The sequence below is a fragment of the Choloepus didactylus genome, chromosome X (assembly GCF_015220235.1).
Source record: "Choloepus didactylus isolate mChoDid1 chromosome X, mChoDid1.pri, whole genome shotgun sequence".
Classification (NCBI taxonomy): Eukaryota; Metazoa; Chordata; class Mammalia; order Pilosa; family Megalonychidae; genus Choloepus; species Choloepus didactylus.
Genome location: NC_051334.1, coordinates 188,947,279 through 188,968,795, shown reverse-complemented (window position 1 = coordinate 188,968,795; position 21,517 = coordinate 188,947,279). Strand labels below are relative to the sequence as shown.

Below are 21,517 nucleotides of genomic sequence, written 5' to 3'. Positions count from 1 at the left end.
CAAAGGCATGAAAGAGCTTAGCACATTCAGGGGAGCTGTGGGTCAGTCAGTAGGCTAGAGCTTTGACTGCACGTGATGTAGATTTAGAGGATGAGGCTGGAGAGCTAGGCAGGTGCTAGATCGTGCTTGTTCTTCCCCCACCCCACTCGTAAACCAGTCGGGGGCTTGGGCACTGGCTTCTCCTGCAAGGGGGTGATCCTCCAGGACTGGGGCTAGATGATGGCAGCCATGGATGGAGTGTGAGCTGAGAGAGAACATTCTGGGGAGAAGCAACCCTGGGCAGACTCTAAGCTGGCACACACCCATGACGCTGGCCTGAGAGATGTGCGTCGGAGGTACAAAGGGAGGTCAGCACCCATCAGAGCACCCTGGGCTGCGGATGGCAGCTGTGGCGGCTTTTGGCATGTAGGTGGTTGCCCGGGGGTGGGCAGGATGAAAGTGAGTGATGGCCTGGCTGGTGACATCTGAATTTATTCGCTGCTCTGCCCCTCAGCCTTGTGTCTTCTGGAGAGTTCTCTAGAGGAGGGGAGGGGTGGGCCTAGGGAGAGGCAGTCCTGTCTAATCTGGAGCTGCGCTGGGCCATACTTCCCCTTCTGCTCCCCGAGTCTGGGCTTCCAGCACCTTTCTACCAGGCACGTCCCAGGCTGCTCCAGAGGGTGGCCCCACGGCTCAGCTCAAACTGAGTGGATCACAAGCCCCAGGCCTGTGGCCACAGCGAGAAGAGTTCTGGGGGGATACTGGGATATCTGGGCTCACCACTGGCCCCCTGTGCAGCCTGGCACGTCTCAGCTCCACTCCAGCTGCTTTTCTCACTGTAGAATGGGAGGTTCCGGTCATTGAGCTCAGTGACTTGCAGAGGTTGTTTTGAAGACACCAGCATTCCTCAGACTCCTTCAAGTGGCATTCTCAGGATTAGGCCAAGAGGCCTGGTTCAAGCCTGGAGGCTGTCAGCTCTCAGGGTTGACACGCTCTGCCCCCCCTCCATTTCCTTCAGCGTGAGAAGCCCCTCGAGCTGCTCGGTCACCGTGATGGTTTCCACTGCTGCCGAGGAGCCCCACGTTTATATTCCAGCCCCTCCGAGTGAACAGGACTCCAGCTCAGTCAAGTAAGAAGGGACACTTACCAATCTGGGAGAGGGTCTCTGGGCACAGGGAGTTCCCCATTGCCCCCCCTGGAGCTAAAAGTCTCTGCTTTTGTACCATGTCGGCTCCCTGACCTTGGCACCTCCTCCAACCCCCAGCATCCCATTGGCTAAGGGGCCCATGGGGCAGTCCTAGTGTCCCTGGTACAGACTCCTTGTTTGTGGGCCTGGGCATAGCCCCCCAGACCCCCTTCTCACAGTCCCAAAAGGAATCGAGCAGAGGGGGCATTTCCTGGGGCATTAGTGGCTGTTGGCGTTCACACTGCACTCTGGTCTCTGGATGTGAGGAGAGACACATGTGCACCGCCTCATCCACAGTCCCGGCTGCCTCTTAGGAAGGGGTGACATTGCAGGGAGATTCCTGAGTGAGGTCAGCATGCACGGGGTGTCCGAGGGGACACTGCCGACATCAAGTCAGCAGGCTGGAGAGGACAGCATGGAGACCGGGGCCAGGCCAGGGGCCAAGGCGAGCCCACCACGAGGCAGACCTTGTGTCCAAGGCTGCTGGGGCCTGTCCAGGGTGAGGTGACTTCTAGGACTCTGTAACTTCAAGAGGGAGGAGGGAGACATCCCATCTGAGAGGGAGACTGAAGGAGGGAAGGTACCGAGGGGCGGGACCCATGGTTGAGGATTGAGGCATGGAGGACTTCCTGGGCCCAGGAGGAGGGGCTGAAAGCCTCACTGTCCTGAGGACAGAACACAGAAGTCTCCGGAGAGGCTGGGCTGTGCCTCTTATAGTGCCAAGTTGGCCATTGGTCCCAGGGAGGTGCTCTTAGGGCTCTCGTATGAGTGTCGGTGGCCCAGCAGCTCTGGCCTGCCGCTGGCCTCTGGAAGCTGCTGGTGCCGCTGTCCCCAGGCCGTCCCACAGGCTTCCTCAGTTCCTGCACACTCCGTAGGGGTGCCCCCAGCCCTGGGCCCCATTTCCCCTGAGTCTTCTGGTGTTCTCCTTTCCAGTCTGCTTGTGCTCTTCCTACAGCAAAGGGTTCCTCTTTGTGAAGGAGTACATGAATGCTAGTGAAGTATCTTCCGGAAAGCCACCATCTTCCTGCTACAGCAGGTGAGAGCAGCCCCTGCTCCCTGCAGCTCCACGGCCTGCTCCTGCCAGGCCCTGTGTTGTCCTCATTCCTGCCTCACCATCCTATCCTGGACTTGGCTCAGAGTGGCTCTGGGTACTTGCTTGTTGACCTGATGAGTGACATAATTGCCCGGTGACGTAACCGCTGCACTTGGGCCTGCTTACCTCACTCAGGGCCGGCCATGGCATCTCCCTTACAGTTCAACCCATGCCCCATTTCCCAGGTGCTCCCTTTCTGCCTGTCTTTGTTTCCTTCTAGATGACACATGCAGGGCCTTAGGGGCTGTCAAGTTCATTCCGTCCTGTTTCGGAACACAGGACTCCTCTTTTCAGCTCCCACACTCTTTCCATCAGGCCCAGTGGCCTCCCCTGAGCACACGTCTGACTACAGTTCTTGATAAATGTGCATAATGTTTCACTCATTCTGTCTATGACATATAGAAGGGGGCCTCGGTGTCACCTCATGTGCTGCCACCTACCCATGCTGAGACTGGGTCCCTCTGGGAATGTTTTCTATGACACATCATCCCCCTGCTTGTGTGACGGTTTTAGTAACCGACAGGAGCTTCCCAGCTTTACCGCAGTATCGGCTCCTGGGGATTTCAGACCCGCATTCCCTGGTGCTGTGGACCGAACGTGGGTGAGGGGTTGGGTGGAGTTCAAGTTCAAACCCTAGCTCAGCCCCCACTGTCAGTCCATCTTGGGCAGGATGACCTCTCTGAGCCTCAGTTTTCTTGTCTGTGACTCCTTAGGGTTGCTTTCTAAACAGCTTTATTGAGATATAAATCAAGAGTTACCAAATTCACCCTGTGAAGTACACAATTCAGTGTTGTTGATTTTTAGTTTACTCACAGAGTTGTGGAGCCATCATCACTGTCTCATTCCAGAGCATTTTTGTCATCTCCCAAGGGATACTCCCCACCCCCACCCCTAGCACCCACTGATCCAGTTTTGTCTCTAGAGCCTTGTCCAGGGAGATTTTCAGATGGGAAGCCTCTGGCCCACGTGTGGTAGCTGTTGTCACTGCTGTCTAGTAGGGGCCTCTGTGCGAGTCACTCCTGGTTTCCTGTCTCCCAGGCCCACCAGTCTGTTAAATTTCATTCTTCGTCTCTGACAATTAAATTTAGTTTAGAATTGAATTTAATATTCAGTCACAGGTTGATGTCTTATGAAAAACGAGTGGACTCCCTTTCTCAGGCCGTGAGAGTTGCCGGTGTGTTTCCCCTTTTGTCCTACCTTACGGGAAGCCCCGTGGAAATCAGAACCCAGGCTGAAAGTCCAGCTCCTCCTCATTCCAAGTGTGACACGAATCCCAGGGCTTGTGCTAAGTTAGTCCTCCTGGGCAATCGTTTCAGTTGTTATTTTAGTTGTTAGTTTTTATTATGGAGAGCAGTATTATTGAAAATGAAGGTACAAAATGGGAAAAAAAAAAAAAAAAACCCAAGATTCCCACCCTGTAACCCAAGCCTGGGCATTCCGTTTCCTTCTTTTCTTTTCTTCCATCTCCAGTGTCTGCTTTCTGACGTGAGTGGGCTCCTGATGACTGGTCAGGCAAACTGGGGTTCTCCCGGGCTTACACAGCCTCAGGGAGCCTAGTGCCCCTCACCAGCTCCCTCAGCGTGACAGGCCTCCTCTGTCCTCCGTAGAAGGCTCTTTCCTGAGGGATTTCTCCTGCCTCAGCATCAGCCCTATGACTCCAGGTTCTGCCCCTCTTACGGAATTCACTTCAGAGTTTCCCCTGGTGGTGGCAGACACGCCCCACTTAGTAACTGTGGTAATGATCTGGCTCTCATCTTCTGTCCTCCACTCCGCTGTCACACCTGGGCAGCATCAGTGGCATCGAGGACTCATTCAACATGGAGAAGAAGCCTGCGTATGATGGCACTCTGGACTCTGAGAGGTATGTTGGCCTCCTCCCCACGGGTCTGGCTTTTTCCTGCAGGAGAAGCAGCTAAGTCTGCTGGCTTTTGTCTGAGGCCCTGTTGCATCAGATGTACTCACTGCATCTGTGGGGCATTGTATAGGGCGGTGCCTCCCTGATTGAGATGTCACACTCGGGACAACCAGAACCTTCAAATCCAGCTAGGGCCACAGGGTGGACACGAAAGGCCACTGAGAAGAGACATGCTGTCAGAAAGCCCAGGGAGCTCAGGTAGCTGGAGAGGCCCTTAGGCCCTCAATTAGAACCTAATGGATCACTCAGTTAACTTGCAGATCTGACCAGAAGGGGAAAAACGATTGCAAAAGAGAGTGGCAGCTGGAGAATAAAGAAAAGAGCCAGAAAGGAGACACAGAGAGCACCCGTTCGGCAGCTTCTAATGTTGCCACCAGATGACAACACGGTCACAGGATGGCCTTAAGCACAGCATGTCCTAGTTATCAATTCTTGGGTACAAAAGGGGTCTTAGAAATCGAGTTGACAGTAAAGAAAACTGAGGTCCAGGTTCAATAGCTGAATTGCTTTGAGTCACACAGCGAGTTAGTGGCAGCACCAGGTGGGGATGTTTGCACTTCTTGCGAGATTGACATTCCTGTGGATGCCACTTAACAGGCCAGGGATAGGCTGGGGAGAAGAAAGGAAGTGAGAAAATTAGAGAAGAAGGGATTCCCAGCAGGCCCTCAAGGGCAAACAGGCACGGGGCAGGTGAGTGATAGGGCGGATGTGCCCGCCATTGTGGCTGAAAAACAGCCAGATACCTGGGGTCCTGGACAGCCACAGGGCACGTGAGGAGTCACCTCACCAGGAGTGGGGCTCTGACAGATAAAGGCGACCAGAGAAGGCAGTTTGGCCAGAAACCTGAGAGGTATCGGTTATTTGGAGCGAATGAAAGGAGGTGTCACTTCCGGTAGCATGGCAGACTCGCTCGTCACCCCATGATGCAGTCCCAAAGCCACCGTGACAAGTTGCTGGGGTTGCAGGAAGTAAGGGGACGCCCTAAGGACAGCAGCCCCAGCCACTTGTGCACACAGAATCATGGTGAACTGGGACTGAACTGGGAGTGCTGGGCATAAACCCTGCAGGAGGAGCGGGGCTGTGCTGGGTGCGGGATGGAGGGCTGCACCCGAGGCTCCCACGGCAGTTTAGGACCTTTGAAGGGGCTCGAGGTAGATGGCATCAGCCTGGCTCCTGTCAGGAGCGGACACACATCTCTGGAAGCAAGCATCCCCTCTTCAGACCCTGAGGACCGAGGCAGGCAGGCAGCCTCAGCAGATCCCAGGAGAGGAGGAGAGGCAGGGCAGATTCCTGGGAACAAAGGCTGGCATCCTGGAACTGGGGAGAAGCCCAGTATTGTGAACTTTGACCTAAGATCCCAGCAAGGGCTACAGCCAGGTGACTTTGTGGCAATCACCAGAGTTCCCAACCAGACTCCTGGCAGGGTGGGCCTAAGAGTGTGGGGCCTGGGAGCAGACTGCAGTGGCCCTGGTGTGAAGGGAAGGGCCATAGGACACGTCTCCTGTAGAAGATGATACAGGTCTCGCTGCTCCAGCAGGCCAGCTGGGCAGAGGGGAGGGAGAGGCAGGCGGCCTGCAGTCTCAATCACAGCAGGGCATCCACACACACCACGCTTGCTCGGTAATACCTGCTGGACACACACACACACTAGTGAGAGGAGGGCACAGAGACAGGACAGCTTTCTGGAAATACCGCAGGGAGCCACGGCAGGCTCAGGGCCCGCCGGCCCAGGGCCACACTCTGGGGAAGCTGCAGCCCATTGCACACCACAGGAAAAGATGGCAGCAGGAATCCTGGTACCACATCTGGGCCTGGCTGGGTCGCCCCAGAGGGCTCTGTGCCGGCCTGACTGCCGGGTTCTTATTCATCTTGCAGAGTGACTGCGGGCATCTGTACTTACTGCAGCCGTGAGATACGGGACTGTCCAAAGATTACCCTGGAACATCTGGGCATCTGCTGCCATGAGTACTGCTTTAAGGTAAGGAAGAGGGGTGTTGCTGCAGAGAAAATCCTCCAGACCCGGGGGGCCTAGGGGCTGGGAGAGCATGCAGAAGGCTTGATCTCTGTATATGCCCATGCTCATCTTCAGGCTCTGCAGAATTGCAAGCTGACAAAGCCCAGGGGACTGAATGAGTGCTGACAGGGCCGTGTGCTCAGTCCTGTGGGGAAGATGAGGGCACTCTTCCGGGGGCAGCAGCGTGGAGTGTCCGAGCTCACACGGCAGGTGTGGCAGGCGTGAGGTGGGAGAGGTGGCCACAGAGACAGCCGGCAGCCAGGTGGGGTGGGCCCTGGAGGCCCAGAGACACAGTGGATTTTATTCTAAATGTCACTGGAGCCTCTTAGAGGTTTTGCATCAGGGAGCGACAAGATCTGACTGGGGCTTTTGACAGGAGATTCTAAGGGGGCATTCTGGTTCCCTGGCTGGTAAAGCAAATACCATGCAATGGGTGGGCTTAAATAACAGGAAGTCATGGGCTTATAGTTTTGAGGCTGGCAAAATTCCAAATCAAGGCCTCATCAAGGCATGCTTTCTTCCTGAAGACTCTGCACTCTGGGGCCGGCTGCTGGTGATCCCTGGTCCTTGAGTTTTCGGTCAGGTGGCAGTGCCCAGCTTCTGGCTGCTCCCTCTGTAGCGTGCACATATTCTCTCTCTCATTCTCTAATTCTTTCTCCCTCCCTTCCCCCCCTTCTTTCTCTCTCTCTCCCCCACCTCCCACCCTCTCTCTCTCCCCACACCCCCTTCTCTATAAGGCCATTCAGTAATATGATTAAGACCCATCTTGATTGGACTGGGCCACATCTTAACTGAAAAAAAGCCCTCCTTACAACGGGTTTATACTCACAGGAATGTATTAAATCTAAGAACATGTTTTTCTGGGGTACATACAACTTCAAACCACACTCCAGCCTCTGGACCCCAAAAGACATGTTCTTTCTTTATGCAAAATACGTTCATTCTATCACAACATCCCCAAAGCCTTACATCATTTCAGAAACAATGTTTAGTGTCAAGTCTCATCACAATCAGTTATGGGTGTGGACTGTCCTGGGGCACAATTCCCTCTGCCTGTGGACCTGTGAAACCTGGAGAAGTTACTGCTTCCAATATACTAATGAGGGACAGGCATAGGATAAACATTCCCATTGCAGAAGGGAGAAATTGGAAGGAAAGCAGGGGTCACAGGTCCCAAACAATTCCGAAACCCAGCAGGAAAAGGTCCATTCGATTTCACGGTCTGAGAGTCATCTATAGATGGAAGTTTTGTCCTCTGGGCCTGATGGAGTGGCAGCTCCACCCCTTCCAAGTGCTCACACAGTGGCCACGCTCTCCTTGAACACTGGGGTGAAGGCTCCACCGTCTCCGAGCATCAGGGTGGTGTCCAGGAAAGGTCACCATGTACATTGCCATGTGTCATGGGCAGGACGGAGAGGAGAGGTTTGGGCATGTGTTCGAGAGTGAAGGTTGAGCTGAGTGCAGTGTAAGTGGCTCAGAGAGCCATGGAGAATGGTCCTGGGGCCGGCCTGTGTTCCAGGGACAGGACATGCCGTCTACCCAAGTGGGGCCGGATGAGTGACCCCAGCTGGGAGCAGGTGGAGAGGAGGCCTGAGTTGGCTGGCATTCGAGGCTGTGAAGTATTAGCCGGGGTGCTGGCCAGGAGCCACACGTCCAACTGGAGGCTGAGCATTGGCCTTTGGAGTTAGCCGTGTGTGGTCAGTGGTGACCTTTGAGGACAGTTTGGGTGGTGGGGTGGGGCTCAGAGCCCGGTGGGTGGAAATGGAGAGGCCGAGTCTGTACCCCTCTCTTGGGGCGTTGGCTTTGCAGGGGAGCGGAGCAGGAGGGCAGTGCTCCAGCAGAGAGCCAGAGCCCACCCCGATGAGGGGAGCCACGCAGACCGATGGTTCCCATGGCACAGACCCGGCCTTCTGTGGCACCGTGGGTAGGGAGGGCCGAGTGTGCAGGCCCCATGCAGGTAGGTAGAAGAATGACCTCAGCTGTGGTTTCCATTTTCTCAGTCAGTGGAAGCTGGGTCACCTGCCAGTGAAGACTGGGAAGCGGGTTGGGCCTTGGAGGAGCAAGGGGAGGGGATGAATTATAGTTCCGAGAGCGGGAGGGGGAGTGGCCCCAAGGGCAAGGGAGATGTAGGAGGCGGGGGCCCGCTGGAGGGGAGTGGGGAGAGGTGCACTTCCTGGAGCTCAGATTTTACCAGGTGAGGGTAATGAGCTCATGCCAGCCCCCTTGATGATGGGAACGAGGGCCCAGTGAGGGTGCACAGGGCACAGTTCCCACGTGTGATTGTGGGAGGGAGGGAAGGCAGGGTGGGGCCGGCTGAGGGGCTAGGCTGGTGGTGGGGACCTGTTGGAGTGCACTGGAGGTGTCAAGGGATGGGACATTTGACTTGAAGCTTTTGGGGATGCCAGAGGTCCTGAGCAGGGGTTCTCAGCCCAGGCAGGCATCAGAACCCCTGGTGGACTTGTTAAGGTGCAAAGTGCTAGGGCCCAGCCCAGAGTGGCTGAGTCAGGAGTTGTTGGGTGGGGCCTGAGCACTTACATCCCTAGCCAGTTCCCAGGTGACACTGAGGCAGCTGATCCGGGGAGCCCACTGGGAGGACAGCCATAGGAGAGGTCCTCTGTCCCCATTGGTCCCCAGCTCACTCAGACGAGGGCAGGAGTGGTAGGGAGAAAGGAATCCCAACGCCACACTTGGCCTGGAGAGGCCCTCTTGCAGCTCGCTGCCCAAAGAAGGGGCAGGCAGGGGCCCTTTGGGGGCCAATCATGTACAGCAGGCTTCAAAGATGGTTGCAGTTTTCAAGCTAAAGATCATGACCCGTGGTTCCAGATACATTTTCTGACTTGTGGGTTTGTCTGAAAAGTCTATATATGACAGACTTAGTGACAGAGCATCCTGTCAAGCACAGGGCAGGGTGATGTGAACCTGAGGCTGAAGCAACTCCTGGTTCCTGCTGGCTGAGTGTGCAGGGGGGTTGCAGTGGCAGGGGGCAGGGGACAGGGGGCACTGGGAAGGTGTTGGGAGGGAGGGGGGCGGAGGGGCACACAGGGCTGTTTGCAGGGTGGCATCTGTGCATGCCTGCAGTGGGGCCGGTGGGCAGGGGAGTTGGCCACGTGGAGGGGTGGGGATTTTAAACCTGCCTGATAGGAGCTCACACCTGGGGTACAGAAGTTAAAATTGTGGCAAAATAATGGGGCCTGAGGATCGGATTCTCGGAAAGTGGGCAGGGTGTCTGATAGCTGCCCCCATGGGGGATGAGCACAGAGTCGGAGAGGGTGTCATTTCTCTGAGGTCACAGAATTGATCAGAAGTGAGGGCCTCAGTCCTGGGGGCTGACATCAGAGCCCTCACCTTCCGGGAGTTTGTTTTTATAAAATATTTCATCAGTAATCTTAATTGTGGGGTTTTCCTACTCATTAGGTTACTATAACACTTAAAAAAGCCCTTTTATACTATCACACTTAGAAAAAAGAAGAGGCAGCACCACTGGCTGCAGCATCATAGCCACCCCTGGGGATCCCCATTCTCCGCAGCTGAAGTGCTTGGCAGAGCCCAGTTGTTGGTCTTGTTCAATACACCCCAGGGCGAGCCTCTGCATGCATCAGCCCAAGTTCAGGTTCAAGTCCTGTTCTGCCGTCACTTAAATGACAGAAACAGAATTCAGGAAGCAGAGCGCCAGTCACTTCCAGCGAGAATTGAAATTGCTGGGGGGGGGGGAAGGGTAGGAACCGAGAGATGGAAGCTGCCAGCCAGCTGGCCACGAGAGAGGGGCTTCCTGGAGCATCCCAGCAGCTGTCCTCGGCACCCTTTGCAGATTTGAAGCCAGAGGCTCAGCCCTGGGCCAGGGACCAAGACCCATGCCTGGGCTCGTGGTCCAGGGCTGTCCTATTCGAGACTGGAAGAGCCACCACCACAGTGGCTGATGACCTTGTTCATTGGGCACTCCCTAGAGAGACAGGTTGGAGAGTCGTGAGTTTGGAGGGGCTGTGCTGCTGACTGTGCTTCCCGTCTCACCGTCCCTGATCCCTCCTGCTCCCATGACCGACTGTCCAGCTTGGATCATTTTTTGGACCTTCAGTGTCACCGTTAATGTCCCCTCCTGCAACAGTAGTGATGGCTAGTGTTCTGTGAGCACTTTCTTTACACTTGGCCCAGGGCCGCCTCCCCGAGTCCTCCTAAGAGCCTTGCGTACTGGGTCCTGCCGGTGTGCCCACCGCAGAGGTGAGGAAACGGAGGTCCGGCAGCTTCAGGGACTTGCCGAAGCTCACACAGCTACTAAGTAGTGGATTCAGGGCTCAAACCCAGGCCCAATTCCAAAACCTGGGCTCCTAACCACCATGTGGTCATCCTGCCAGCTTGATTTTTTGTTGTTGTTTGTTACGGGTTTTGTTTGTGTTTGTTTTTTACCCGTTTTTGATTGTCTGCTTCAAAGTCCACAGCCTGACATCAGCCCAGAGAATCCACCTGTCCGTCTCAATCTGGCGCCCCTCCCCACGGTGCTAGTTTTCGTGGCTTCATCGTGTGTGTTGGTCCCCCATGAGCGCAGCCCCTGCTTTCTCTTTCAGTGTGGGATCTGCAGTAAACCCATGGGGGACCTCCTGGACCAGATCTTCCTTCACCGCGACACCGTCCACTGTGGGAAATGCTACGAGAAGCTCTTCTAGGTGGGTGCCAGCACCCCAGGGGCTAAGCGGCTATTGGCTCTGGTCTTTTCCTGGGTCTCTGATCAGGACACTGCTATCCTGCTCACCCTTTATGCCCAAGGGGGCCTGAGTGCTTGGGTGTCATGGATAGAGACCCTCCCCAGGGACACTTCCAAGCTGCAGGAGTCAGTCCGTTCCTCCCACGTAGCAGCTTCTCAGCTAGAAACCCAGAGCAGAGTCTGTTCATTGAAGGCAGTTGGGAAGAGCAGCATCCAGGCCACCCCCCAGATACATGCCTGTGTCCCCTTCTTTCTGGAAGCCACCTTTAGCTGGACTGTTACTCCTGGTCACTGGAGGGCCTTTGACTGGTTACCGGGTGGGACGTGTGTTTCTAATCTCACGTCTACCCATACTTTCTTCCTTAGGCCAAGAAGAAGCTGATGACTCCCGGACAAGCTTGGCTGTTCCCAGCTGCCCCAAGTTGCTGGCTCCCCGCCCCTCACTTCTCCTTCCCCATTGGACTTCTTCCTGCTTTTGCCCTTTTGAATTGGCTGACACCCAGTAGTGTTGACGACGCTGTGATAATGACTTGGGTCTGTAGCCTTTTATAGTTTACAGAGCACTTCCCATCCATGATCTTAGTTCAGGCACCATCAAAGAGGATTGAGCAAGGATCCCCTCTCGGCTTCCTGATGAGTGTAGGCAGCCCCAGACCTCAGGCATGGGTGGGAGTTTGGGGTTTCACGTGTCCTGACCCAGGGAGCCACCAAGAGTGACCGAGCACCTGCCACCTTCTGGCAGGGGCAGAAAGAGACTCCCCTGGGGCTTCTGAGGGCCGAGCTGAAGACTCTTGACGATCCCTGACGGGTAAACAGCGGGCATTGAATGCTAAGGATTGGCATGGCTAATGTTTAGCTTGTTTGCCATACTATTTGTTTTTAATTTCCCATATGCTTTTTAAAATAGTTGCTTTTGATTGAGTTATACAGCAGATTCTAATGACTTCCCCCCAGCTACCCTTCACTATATTTTGAGTTTTTCCAGGCGGAAACGTGGGCATGTATTGCACACTTTGCACAATTGGATTTAAGTTCTGCACTATGTAATCCTAGGAGGCTCCTGACCTAAGGGACAGCTGTGTCTGTTGGAATCTTCACGGCTAGTAACACCTTTGCCCTCAGTTCCCGGCCCTCAAGCTTGACACAGAAATCCTCTCAAGTGGGTCTGAGGGTGTATAGACCCCAGCAGGATTAAGAAGGGAGACGAGCAACTAAGCTTTCTTGGGCCTTGCTGCAAAACCAGGCATTAGGATAAAATGATAATAATTGACCCCATAAGTAATCCTGTGAAGAGGGTGTTCCTGTCTCCATTTTCACAGGTGAGGAGACGGAGGCTCAGGGAGGTGGCCATTGCATTGCCCTGTGCAGAACCACTGCCATCCCTCCTCGGAGCCCACGCCCTCTCCAGTCACACAACCACAGTAGCGAGTGTTCAGTTAGTGCATGGTATGTGCTGGGCACTGTGTGCAGGTTACCTGATCCCTATCAGGTAATGGCCCCCTGCCCCAGTCCCTCCCCAAGGCATCCTGGACCTGCCAGTGAGTACGGCCAGGGCCATAGTGCCCATCAAATGCCCCAGAACTGACCTTCCATAGGAGGAGCTTATCAATCCAGGGAAAGCCCCCGTGGGCCCACAGACCTGAGCAGAGGGCTCTCTGTGACCTCCCTTTTCCAGTCCAGGCTCTGTCCCAAAGTACTGGTGACCAACAGAGTCCGAAGGCAGGAACTCCTTGGCTGGCTGGGCAAGGGCAGGCCCTTTCACACAGTCAGCTGGGGCCCAGCGTTGCTTTGTCAGCTCTTTAGGGGGACCATTAGTTTCTCTGATGACCAGTGAGGGCCTTTCCTTGATTTAATTGTAAAATACCTCTCTGTCTCTCTCTGGTTTCTGAGCCCTGTGCACACTGGCTTGTGGACTTCTTCCCATTTATCTGTATAGTCCTCCCCGGACTGAGGCTGAACCCTCAAGCCTCACCTAGCATGTGCAGAGGGGGTGTGCGAAGGGCCTTTGGGAGTCAGGTGCCAGGCCTGGGACCTTGTGCGGGCCCAGCTGATGGAAGTAGGCTCAGGAGGCCTGAGGGAGGCTGACTTCCCTCCTTTAAGGTACACCTTGCTTTTGAGGGGCTTTTAAAACCAATATGCAAGACGTTGAAAGACAGCTTGCAGGGTCAACATCGATTTTGATCCAGGACAATCTCCTTAATGTCTAAAAAGGCACAGAATTCTGCAGGCCCAAGGAAGAAGGCAGTTGCGTTACATTTTTGCTTCTTTTTCCTTGTCTAGTGTTTTCTAATCCTACTTGCTTAGCCCATGTTAACATATGCAATTCTAATAAATGTTAAGATATTACATGCATGTTCCCTTTTTAAGCATAATAATTCTGTGGGTTGGGATGTGAGATTTCTTTTCTCCTATTACCTCTAGCCATTCTCTCTTCAAAAGGAAAGAAAAGCTTTAAGAAGTATCAAATCAAAAAAGAAGAAAGGGCAAGATCTAGAAACTGGGCAATGTACACTGAGTGTGGAATGCCAGACAATTCTTTTTTTCTTTAATTTTAGTAATATATATTTTCTATAACTTGATCTATGCAAAATGTCATCAATTTAACGTGTAACAGATTTTAAAATACTGAGATATCTTACATTCTTTTTTGCACCCTAAGTCTTTGAAATCTGGTGTGTATTTTACACTTAAAACATTTCAGTTCAAACATTAAATTTTCATTGGAAATACTCAATCTATATTTAGATTTAATAAAATTTCAAGTTGAACTGTGGATTCACATACCCAAGTGTTTTCAAACATGCAAGTTTTCCAGTAATGGCAGTGAGAATCAGTTTTCAATTTAATTTTTAAAAAATTTGTATCATGGTAACATATACAAGTGTAACATTTCCTGTTTTAACCCTTTTCAAGTATCCAATTCAGGGGTGTTAATTACATTCACTGTGTTGTGCTACCACCCCTCCCATTACCAAAACTCTCCAGACTTACCAAATCTTAATGAGAAATATTTTATTCTTTCAGGCCACCTAGTCCCCATTGCACGCTCCCAGTGACCAGGAGCTCAGTCCTTTACAAGCCCCTTCCAGTCAGTGGACAGACCCCATTTTAGAAAATACATTCCTCATTAGGGTTAGAATCTGCTTCCCTTGAACTGTCACCCATGGGTACTCTCAAATCCCTCTCCTATGCACCAGGCCCTAAAATAGATGCACATCGAGCGTCCTCCCTTGGGCAGCTCTGCTTCCAGCAAAACACCCCTGGGCCTTTCCAGTCTGCCTTGCAAGTAATCCTGAACAGGCGTTGGTCAGAGCTGTGCCTGCCACCCACACCCAGTCCTCCAGATGTGCCCCAGGACCCCAGGCTGTTGCAGCTGGCTCAAGGCCCTCTGCCCCGGCCTGTCCAAATCCTGTCGAATCTCCCCTCTGCCTATTAAATGAACCAAGTTTCTGAGTTCTGCATTATCTGAAAAGCCCATCTGCATGCCATGGAAGTCTCCATCGAAACCATTTCAGACAAAAAGGGGGACCAGGAAGGCCAAAGACAGATGTGACCCTCGGAGGACTCCCTGCACCCCTAAGTGGGGCCCTCGGGGCCTGGGGTTCAAAAGCGGTGAGCCCCTCTTCCCAGCCCCCAACTTGGGCACCATCTCGGTGACAGTGGCTACAACTGGGAAAGGGAGGCAGAGGTTTTGCTACTTCAAAAGATGACGACTTTTGCGGTAGCTCCTGACTAGGTATTTTCTGGGACTCAGCTGCTGAAAGAGTGACAAAACACCCCAAAGAAAAAGAAGGTAGTGTCATTTTAAAAATTCACTTAGCAGACTGAGTCCCCATCAAGCAAGTTGATCCCAGGACTTGGCCTCCATTCCCACTCCTCCTGACACCTCCCCACCAGGCCCACGCCAGTGGGGTCCCATACCCACACACCCCACCGGGTAGTGTCCTCTTGGGACTGCTCTTTGCTTCTGAAAGCCTTCCACCTGTGAATCTCTGCCTCAGAACACCTTATTGTGAAGATTCTCTGCACACTGTCCTTGGCCACCTTGTGCTCCGGGGTCTTGCCCCACACCTGCCCCCTGGTCTTTGAACTTGGCTTTGCATCAAGGGCCATGCCAGGGAGCCCCATCTGTGCAAGCCTTCCTCCCGTGAGCGCCCTTGGCACGCCGTGCTTTGCTTGGGCAGTGTAGTTCAAAGTTCGCCCACTTTGTTGACCTCCTCAAAGAACCAAGTTTTGGCTTCCTTGATTTTCTCTATTGTTTTTCTATTCTCTATTTCATTATTTCTGCTGTAATCATTATTATTTTCTTCTAGCTTTGGGTTTATTTTGCTCTTTTACTAGTTCCTTAAGGTGCAAAGTTAGGTTATTGATTTGAGATCTCTCTCCTTTTTTAATTAGGTGTTTACAGCTCTAAGGTTCTCTCTGAGCACATACCCATACGTTTTGGTATGTGGTGTTTTCCTTTTCATTCATTTCAGTATTTCCTCATTTCCCTCATGACTTTTCTTTGGCCCGCTGGTTATTTAGCAGTGGGTGGTTAATTGCCACGTGCCTGTGAATTTCCCAATTTTCGTTCATCGATTTCTAAACGCATTCCACTGTTATCTGAGAGCATACTTTGTAGGATTTCAGTCCTCTGAAAGTGACTGAGATTTGTTTTATGGCCTTGGGCTTTGCTTAGAATGTTTTCTTCTTGGGGGTGCTCCCTGATCAGCTGCCTCGGGGGGCTCCCTGCCTGGGGTCTCCCTCCATCCTGCTGTCAGTCCTCTCCCTATAGTGCCTTTGCTTGACAATTGCCCCTGTCCCTGAAAGCCCATCCCACGCAGCCTTTCATGCCTTCTTCTGACGCCTCTTCCAGGACTGCCTTCTGCTTGTGCAGGCCACGGGGGTGCAGGTGCCATTGGTGAAGTGGGGGTGCAGTGCTGTGCTGTCAGCTCACCCCCATGCCAGGCACTCTGCCTGGGGGTCCCCACACTATGCTTTCTGCCTGGGAGTTACCTCTGCCAATGTTCTCTGGGTCCAAGTGCCCAGTGTGGGGCTCTGTAGATGCCCTCGCTTCAGTGTTCCCAGCCGTGAGAGTGGGAGGCCGGTCAGTGCCTTCTACGCAGGTCCACTTCCCACCCCTTTTGGCTCATGAATCCCGACAGCAAAGGTCTTCAGCCTGTCACCGCCTTGGGACATATTCCCTCGGCCACTCAGCAGGCAGGCTTCCGTGTCTCACTCCTGTGCAGCAGACCCAGTAGGTGTCCCTGTGGAGCTCAAAAGCCCACAGTGGGTTAAATGCAGGTGTGATCAGTGGTCTGGATGAAATGTGCAGGGTGGGGAAAGACGGCCGTGATCTGGAAGCCAAGTCGGATCTGCTTGGTCAGGGAAGCCTGTCCCAACGAAATGAAATGACTTTTGTAGGAGTTTCTGGAAACCAGAGGAGGCTAGGAGTCCGGGAAGAAGATCCGCACTCGGGATTCTCAAGGTTACAGACAGGTGATCTCTGAGCTGCAACCCGAAGGATGAGGAAGAGTCATTGGTTCATTCACTGAATCCTTTAGAGATTTCCCGAGCACCTCCTGTGGGTCCCTGCACTATCCTAAGCCCCGGGGCCCACCCCAGGGGAGCCTGAGAGACAGACAGATGCTGCTCTTCTGGATAAGGGTGGGAGGCAGGCGATAAACGCACACACAAATCATTCCTCTCCCCCTGTTTTCTCCGGAGCCCGCTCCTTCTAGGCTTTCGCCTGCACCGCGTTGCTAGACCCGATCCATCGATGGTCAAGTCTCAGGCCTCGTCTCCTCGCCCTAGCCGCAGCACTTGGCCTAACTGATCCCTTCTTCACTAGATTCCCATCACTCTCCTGCCCTCCCTGCCAACCAGATCCGGAGGCTGCCTGTTTCTTGCCATCCCCACCGCTGTCACCCTGCCCCATCTTCTCTTGCCTGGATGATCGCAGTGACCAGCCTTGTCTTCCTGCCTCTGTCCTCGTGCCCCGTCCCTGAGCTATTTCAGCACAGCCATCACAGGAAATGGTTTCAAACACAAGTCAGATGGCACCCCTATTCTGCTCCAAACTTTCCTCTGGGCCCTATTTTCTCTGGAGTCTAAGTCCACTCTGATTCGCACCGCACCCCCACCGCCACTCACACCATTCCCGGCATCCTCCTGCCTTGGGGCTTTGCATCTGCTCTCCCCTCGGCCTGGAGATGCCCATCTGGCTGGCTCCCTGAGCCCCTGCCCCCCCACAGACCACCCTGTGCAGAACTGTACCCACTCCCCAGCTCTCCTTAGATCCCCTTTAGCTCCCTCTCTTCATGTGGCAGTCTTGTTTATGGACTGTCTCTCCCTACTTAAAGGTAACCTCTGCAAGGGATTTTTGTCATTTTGCTCATGGCTCTTTTCCCAGTACCTAGCATTGTGCCTGGCATTAAACAGGTGCTCGGTAAATGCTGTTGGCAAAAGTAAGTGAGATCATTTCTGATATATCCTGTGACATAAGAAAAACATAATGGGCTGGGGCCAGGCCGCTTTACTGTGGCATACACGTGCCACACACGTGCCACACGAGGCTGTTGAAAGTTTTTTTTTTTTTTTTTTTTTTTTTAATCATCATTTTATTGAGATATATTCACATACCACGCAGTCATACAAAACAAATTGTACTTTCGATTGTTTACAGTACCATTACATAGTTGTACATTCATCACCTAAATCAATCCCTGACACCTTCATTAGCACACACACAAAAATAACAAGAATAATAATTAGAGTGAAAAAGAGCAATTGAAGTAAAAAAGAACACTGGGTACCTTTGTCTGTTTGTTTCCTTCCCCTACTTTTCTACACATCCATCCATAAACTAGACAAAGTGGTGTTTGGTCCTTATGGCTTTCCCAATCCCATTGTCACCCCTCATAAGCTACATTTTTATACAACTGTCTTCGAGATTCATGGGTTCTGGGTTGTAGTTTGATAGTTTCAGGTATCCACCACCAGCTACCCCAATTCTTTAGAACCTAAAAAGGGTTGTCTAAAGTGTGCGTAAGAGTGCCCACCAGAGTGACCTCTCGGCTCCTTTTGGAATCTCTCTGCCACTGAAGCTTATTTCATTTCCTTTCACATCCCCCTTTTGGTCAAGAAGATGTTCTCCGTCCCACGGTGCCAGGTCTACATTCCTCCCTGGGAGTCATATTCCACGTTGCCAGGGAGATTCACTTCCCTGGGTGTCTGATCCCACGTAGGGGGGAGGGCAGTGATTTCACCTTTCAAGTTGGCTTAGCCAGAGAGAGAGGGCCACATCTGAGCAACAAAGAGGCATTCAGGAGGAGACTCTTAGGCACAAATACAGGGAGGCCTAGCCTCTCCTTTGCAGCAACCGTCTTCCCAAGGGTAAAACTTATGGTAGAGGGCTCAACCCATCAAACCACCAGTCCCCTATGTCTGTGGTCATGTTAGCAACCATGGAGGTGGGGTAGGCGAATACCCCTGCATTCTCCACAGGCTCCTCAAGGGGGCACTACATCTTTTTTTTTTTTTTTTTTCCTTGTTTGTCTTTTTTCTTTTTTTTTTCTTTTTTTTTTTTTTTTTAACTTTCCCTTCTTTTTTCAAATCACCTGTATGAAAAAAAAAGTTAAAAAGAAAACAAACATACAATAAAAGAGCATTTCAAAGAGACCATAGCAAGGGAGTAAGAAAAAGACAACTAACCTAAGATAACTGCTTAACTTCCAACATGTTCCTACTTTACCCCAAGAAAGTTACATAATATAGCAACATTTCAGTGAACTTGTTCCTACTACTACCATCAGAAATTAACAGACCATAGTCATTTCTGGGCATCCCCAGAACGTTAAATATCTTATCTGTTCTTCCTGGATTATTGTTCCCCCTTCCTTAATTGCTCTCTACTGCTAGTTCCCCTACATTCTACATTATAAACCATTTGTTTTACATTTTTCAAATTTCACATTAGTGGTAGCATATAATATTTCTCTTTTTGTGCCTGGCTTATTTCGCTCAGCATTATGTCTTCAAGGTTCATCCATGTTGTCATATGTTTCACCAGATCGTTCCTTCTTACTGCCGCGTAGTATTCCATCGTGTGTATATACCACATTTTATTTATCCACTCATCTGTTGAAGGACATTTGGGTTGTTTCCATCTCTTGGCAATTGTGAATAATGCTGCTATGAACATTGGCGTGCAGATATCTGTTCGTGTCACTGCTTTCCGATCTTCCGGGTATATACCGAGGAGTGCAATCGCTGGATCGAATGGTAGCTCTATATCTAGTTTTCTAAGGAACTGCCAGACTGACTTCCAGAGTGGCTGAACCATTATACAGTCCCACCAACAATGAATAAGAGTTCCAATTTCTCCACATCCCCTCCAGCATTTGTAGTTTCCTGTTTGTTTAATGGCAGCCATTCTAACCGGTGTTAGATGGTATCTCATTGTGGTCTTAATTTGCATCTCTCTAATAGCTAGTGAAGCTGAACATTTTTTCATGTGTTTCTTGGTCATTTGTATTTCCTCTTCAGAGAACTGTCTTTTCATATCTTTTGCCCATTTTATAATTGGGCTGTCTGTACTATTGTCATTGAGTTGTAGGATTTCTTTGTATATGCAAGATATCAGTCTTTTGTCAGATACATGGTTTCCAAAATTTTTTCCCATTGAGTTGGCTGCCTCTTTACCTTTTTGAGAAATTCCTTTGAGGTGCAGAAACTTCTAAGCTTGAGGAGTTCCCATTTATCTATTTTCTCTTTTGTTGCTTGTGCTTTGGGTGTAAAGTCTAGGAAGTGGCCTCCTAATACAAGGTCTTGAAGATGTTTTCCTACATTATCTTCTAGGAGTTTTATGGTACTTTCTTTTATATTGAGATCTTTGGTCCATTTTGAGTTAATTTTTGTGTAGGGGGTGAGGTAGGGGTCCTCTTTCATTCTTTTGGATATGGATATCCAACTCTCCCAGCCCCATTTGTTGAAAAGACCATTATGGCTCAGTTCGGTGACTTTGGGGGCCTTATCAAAGATCAGTCGGCCATAGATCTGAGGGTCTATCTCTGAATTCTCAATTCGATTCCATTGATCTATATGTCTATCTTTGTGCCAGTACCATGCTTGTCTTGGCAACTGTGGCTTTATAATAAGCTTCAAAGTCAGGGAGTGTAAGTCCTCCCACTTCGTTTTTCTTTTTTAGAGTGTCTTTAGCAATTCGAGGCATCTTCCCTTTCCAAATAAATTTGATAACTAGCTTTTCCAAGTCTGCAAAGTAGGTTGTTGGAATTTTGATTGGGATTGCATTGAATCTGTAGATGAGTTTGGGTAGAATTGACATCTTAATGACATTTAGCCTTCCTATCCATGAACATGGAATATTTTTCCATCTTTTAAGGTCCCCTTCTATTTCTTTTAGTAGAGTTATGTAGTTTTCTTTGTATAGGTCTTTTACATCTTTGGTTAAGTTGATTCCTAGGTACTTGATTTTTTTAGTTGCTATTGAAAATGGTATCTTTTTCTTGAGTGTCTCTTCAGTTTGTTCATTTCTAGCATATAGAAACATTACTGACTTATGTGCATTAATCTTGTATCCCGCTACTTTGCTAAATTTGTTTATTAGCTCTAGTAGGTGTATCGTTGATTTCTCAGGGTTTTCTAGATATAAGATCATATCATCTGCAAACAATGACAGTTTTACTTCTTCTTTTCCAATTTGGATGCCTTTTATTTCTTTGTCTTGCCAGATTTCCCTGGCTAGCACTTCCAGCACAATGTTGAATAACAGTGGTGACAGCGGGCATCCTTGTCTTGTTCCTGATCTTAGAGGGAAGGCTTTCAGTCTCTCACCATTGAGTACTATGCTGGCTGTGGGTTTTTCATATATGCTCTTTATCATGTTGAGGAAGTTTCCTTCAATTCCTACCTTTTGAAGTGTTTTTATCAAAAAGGGATGTTGGATTTTGTCAAATGCTTTTTCAGCATCTATTGAGATGATCAATTGATTTTTCCCTTTCGAGTTTTTAATGTGTTGTAATACATTGATTGTTTTTCTGATGTTGAACCATCCTTGCATGCCTGGAATGAACCCCACTTGGTCATGGTGTATGATTTTTTTAATGTGTCTTTGGATTCGATTTGCAAGTATTTTGTTGAGGATTTTTGCATCTATATTCATTAGGGAGATTGGCCGGTAGTTTTCCTTTTTTGTAGCATCTTTGCCTGGTTTTGGTATTAGATTGATGTTAGCTTCATAAAATGAGTTAGGTAGTGTTCCATTTTTTTCAATGTTTTGAAAGAGTTTGAGTAAGATTGGTGTCAGTTCTTTCTGGAAAGTTTGGTAGAATTCCCCTGTGAAGCCATCTGGCCCTGGGCATTTATTTGTGGGAAGATTTTTGATGACTGATTGGATCTCTTTGCTTGTGATGGGTTGGTTGAGGTCTTCTATTTCTTCTCTGGTCAGTCTAGGTTGTTCATATGTTTCCAGGAAATTGTCCATTTCTTCTACATTATCCAGTTTGTTGCCATACAGTTGTTCATAATATCCTCTTATAATTTTTTTAATTTCTTCAGGATCTGCAGTTATGTCACCTTTTTCATTCATTATTTTGTTTATATGGGTCTTCTCTCTTTTTGATTTTGTCAGTCTA

General features: G+C 50.6%; 1 protein-coding gene across 12 annotated transcripts in view; it reads left to right on the top strand.

The window, feature by feature from the left end:
• Window positions 1–13,509, top strand: part of ZNF185 (zinc finger protein 185 with LIM domain) — a 55,787-nt gene extending 42,278 nt beyond the window's left edge. For 10 of the 12 annotated variants that reach the window (XM_037821673.1, XM_037821670.1, XM_037821674.1 and 7 more), the window contains 6 exons: window positions 995–1,105; window positions 2,118–2,198; window positions 4,045–4,116; window positions 6,046–6,148; window positions 10,744–10,842; window positions 11,247–13,509. In XM_037821673.1, coding sequence (XP_037677601.1) covers window positions 995–1,105; window positions 2,118–2,198; window positions 4,045–4,116; window positions 6,046–6,148; window positions 10,744–10,842 — 466 coding nt within the window. In that variant the 3' untranslated portion in view covers window positions 11,247–13,509. The remainder of the gene's footprint in view (window positions 1–994; window positions 1,106–2,117; window positions 2,199–4,044; window positions 4,117–6,045; window positions 6,149–10,743; window positions 10,843–11,246) is intronic. The other 2 variants (XM_037821679.1, XM_037821682.1) reach the window with 2 other exon arrangements.
• The last annotated feature ends 8,008 nt before the right edge of the window (window positions 13,510–21,517 follow it).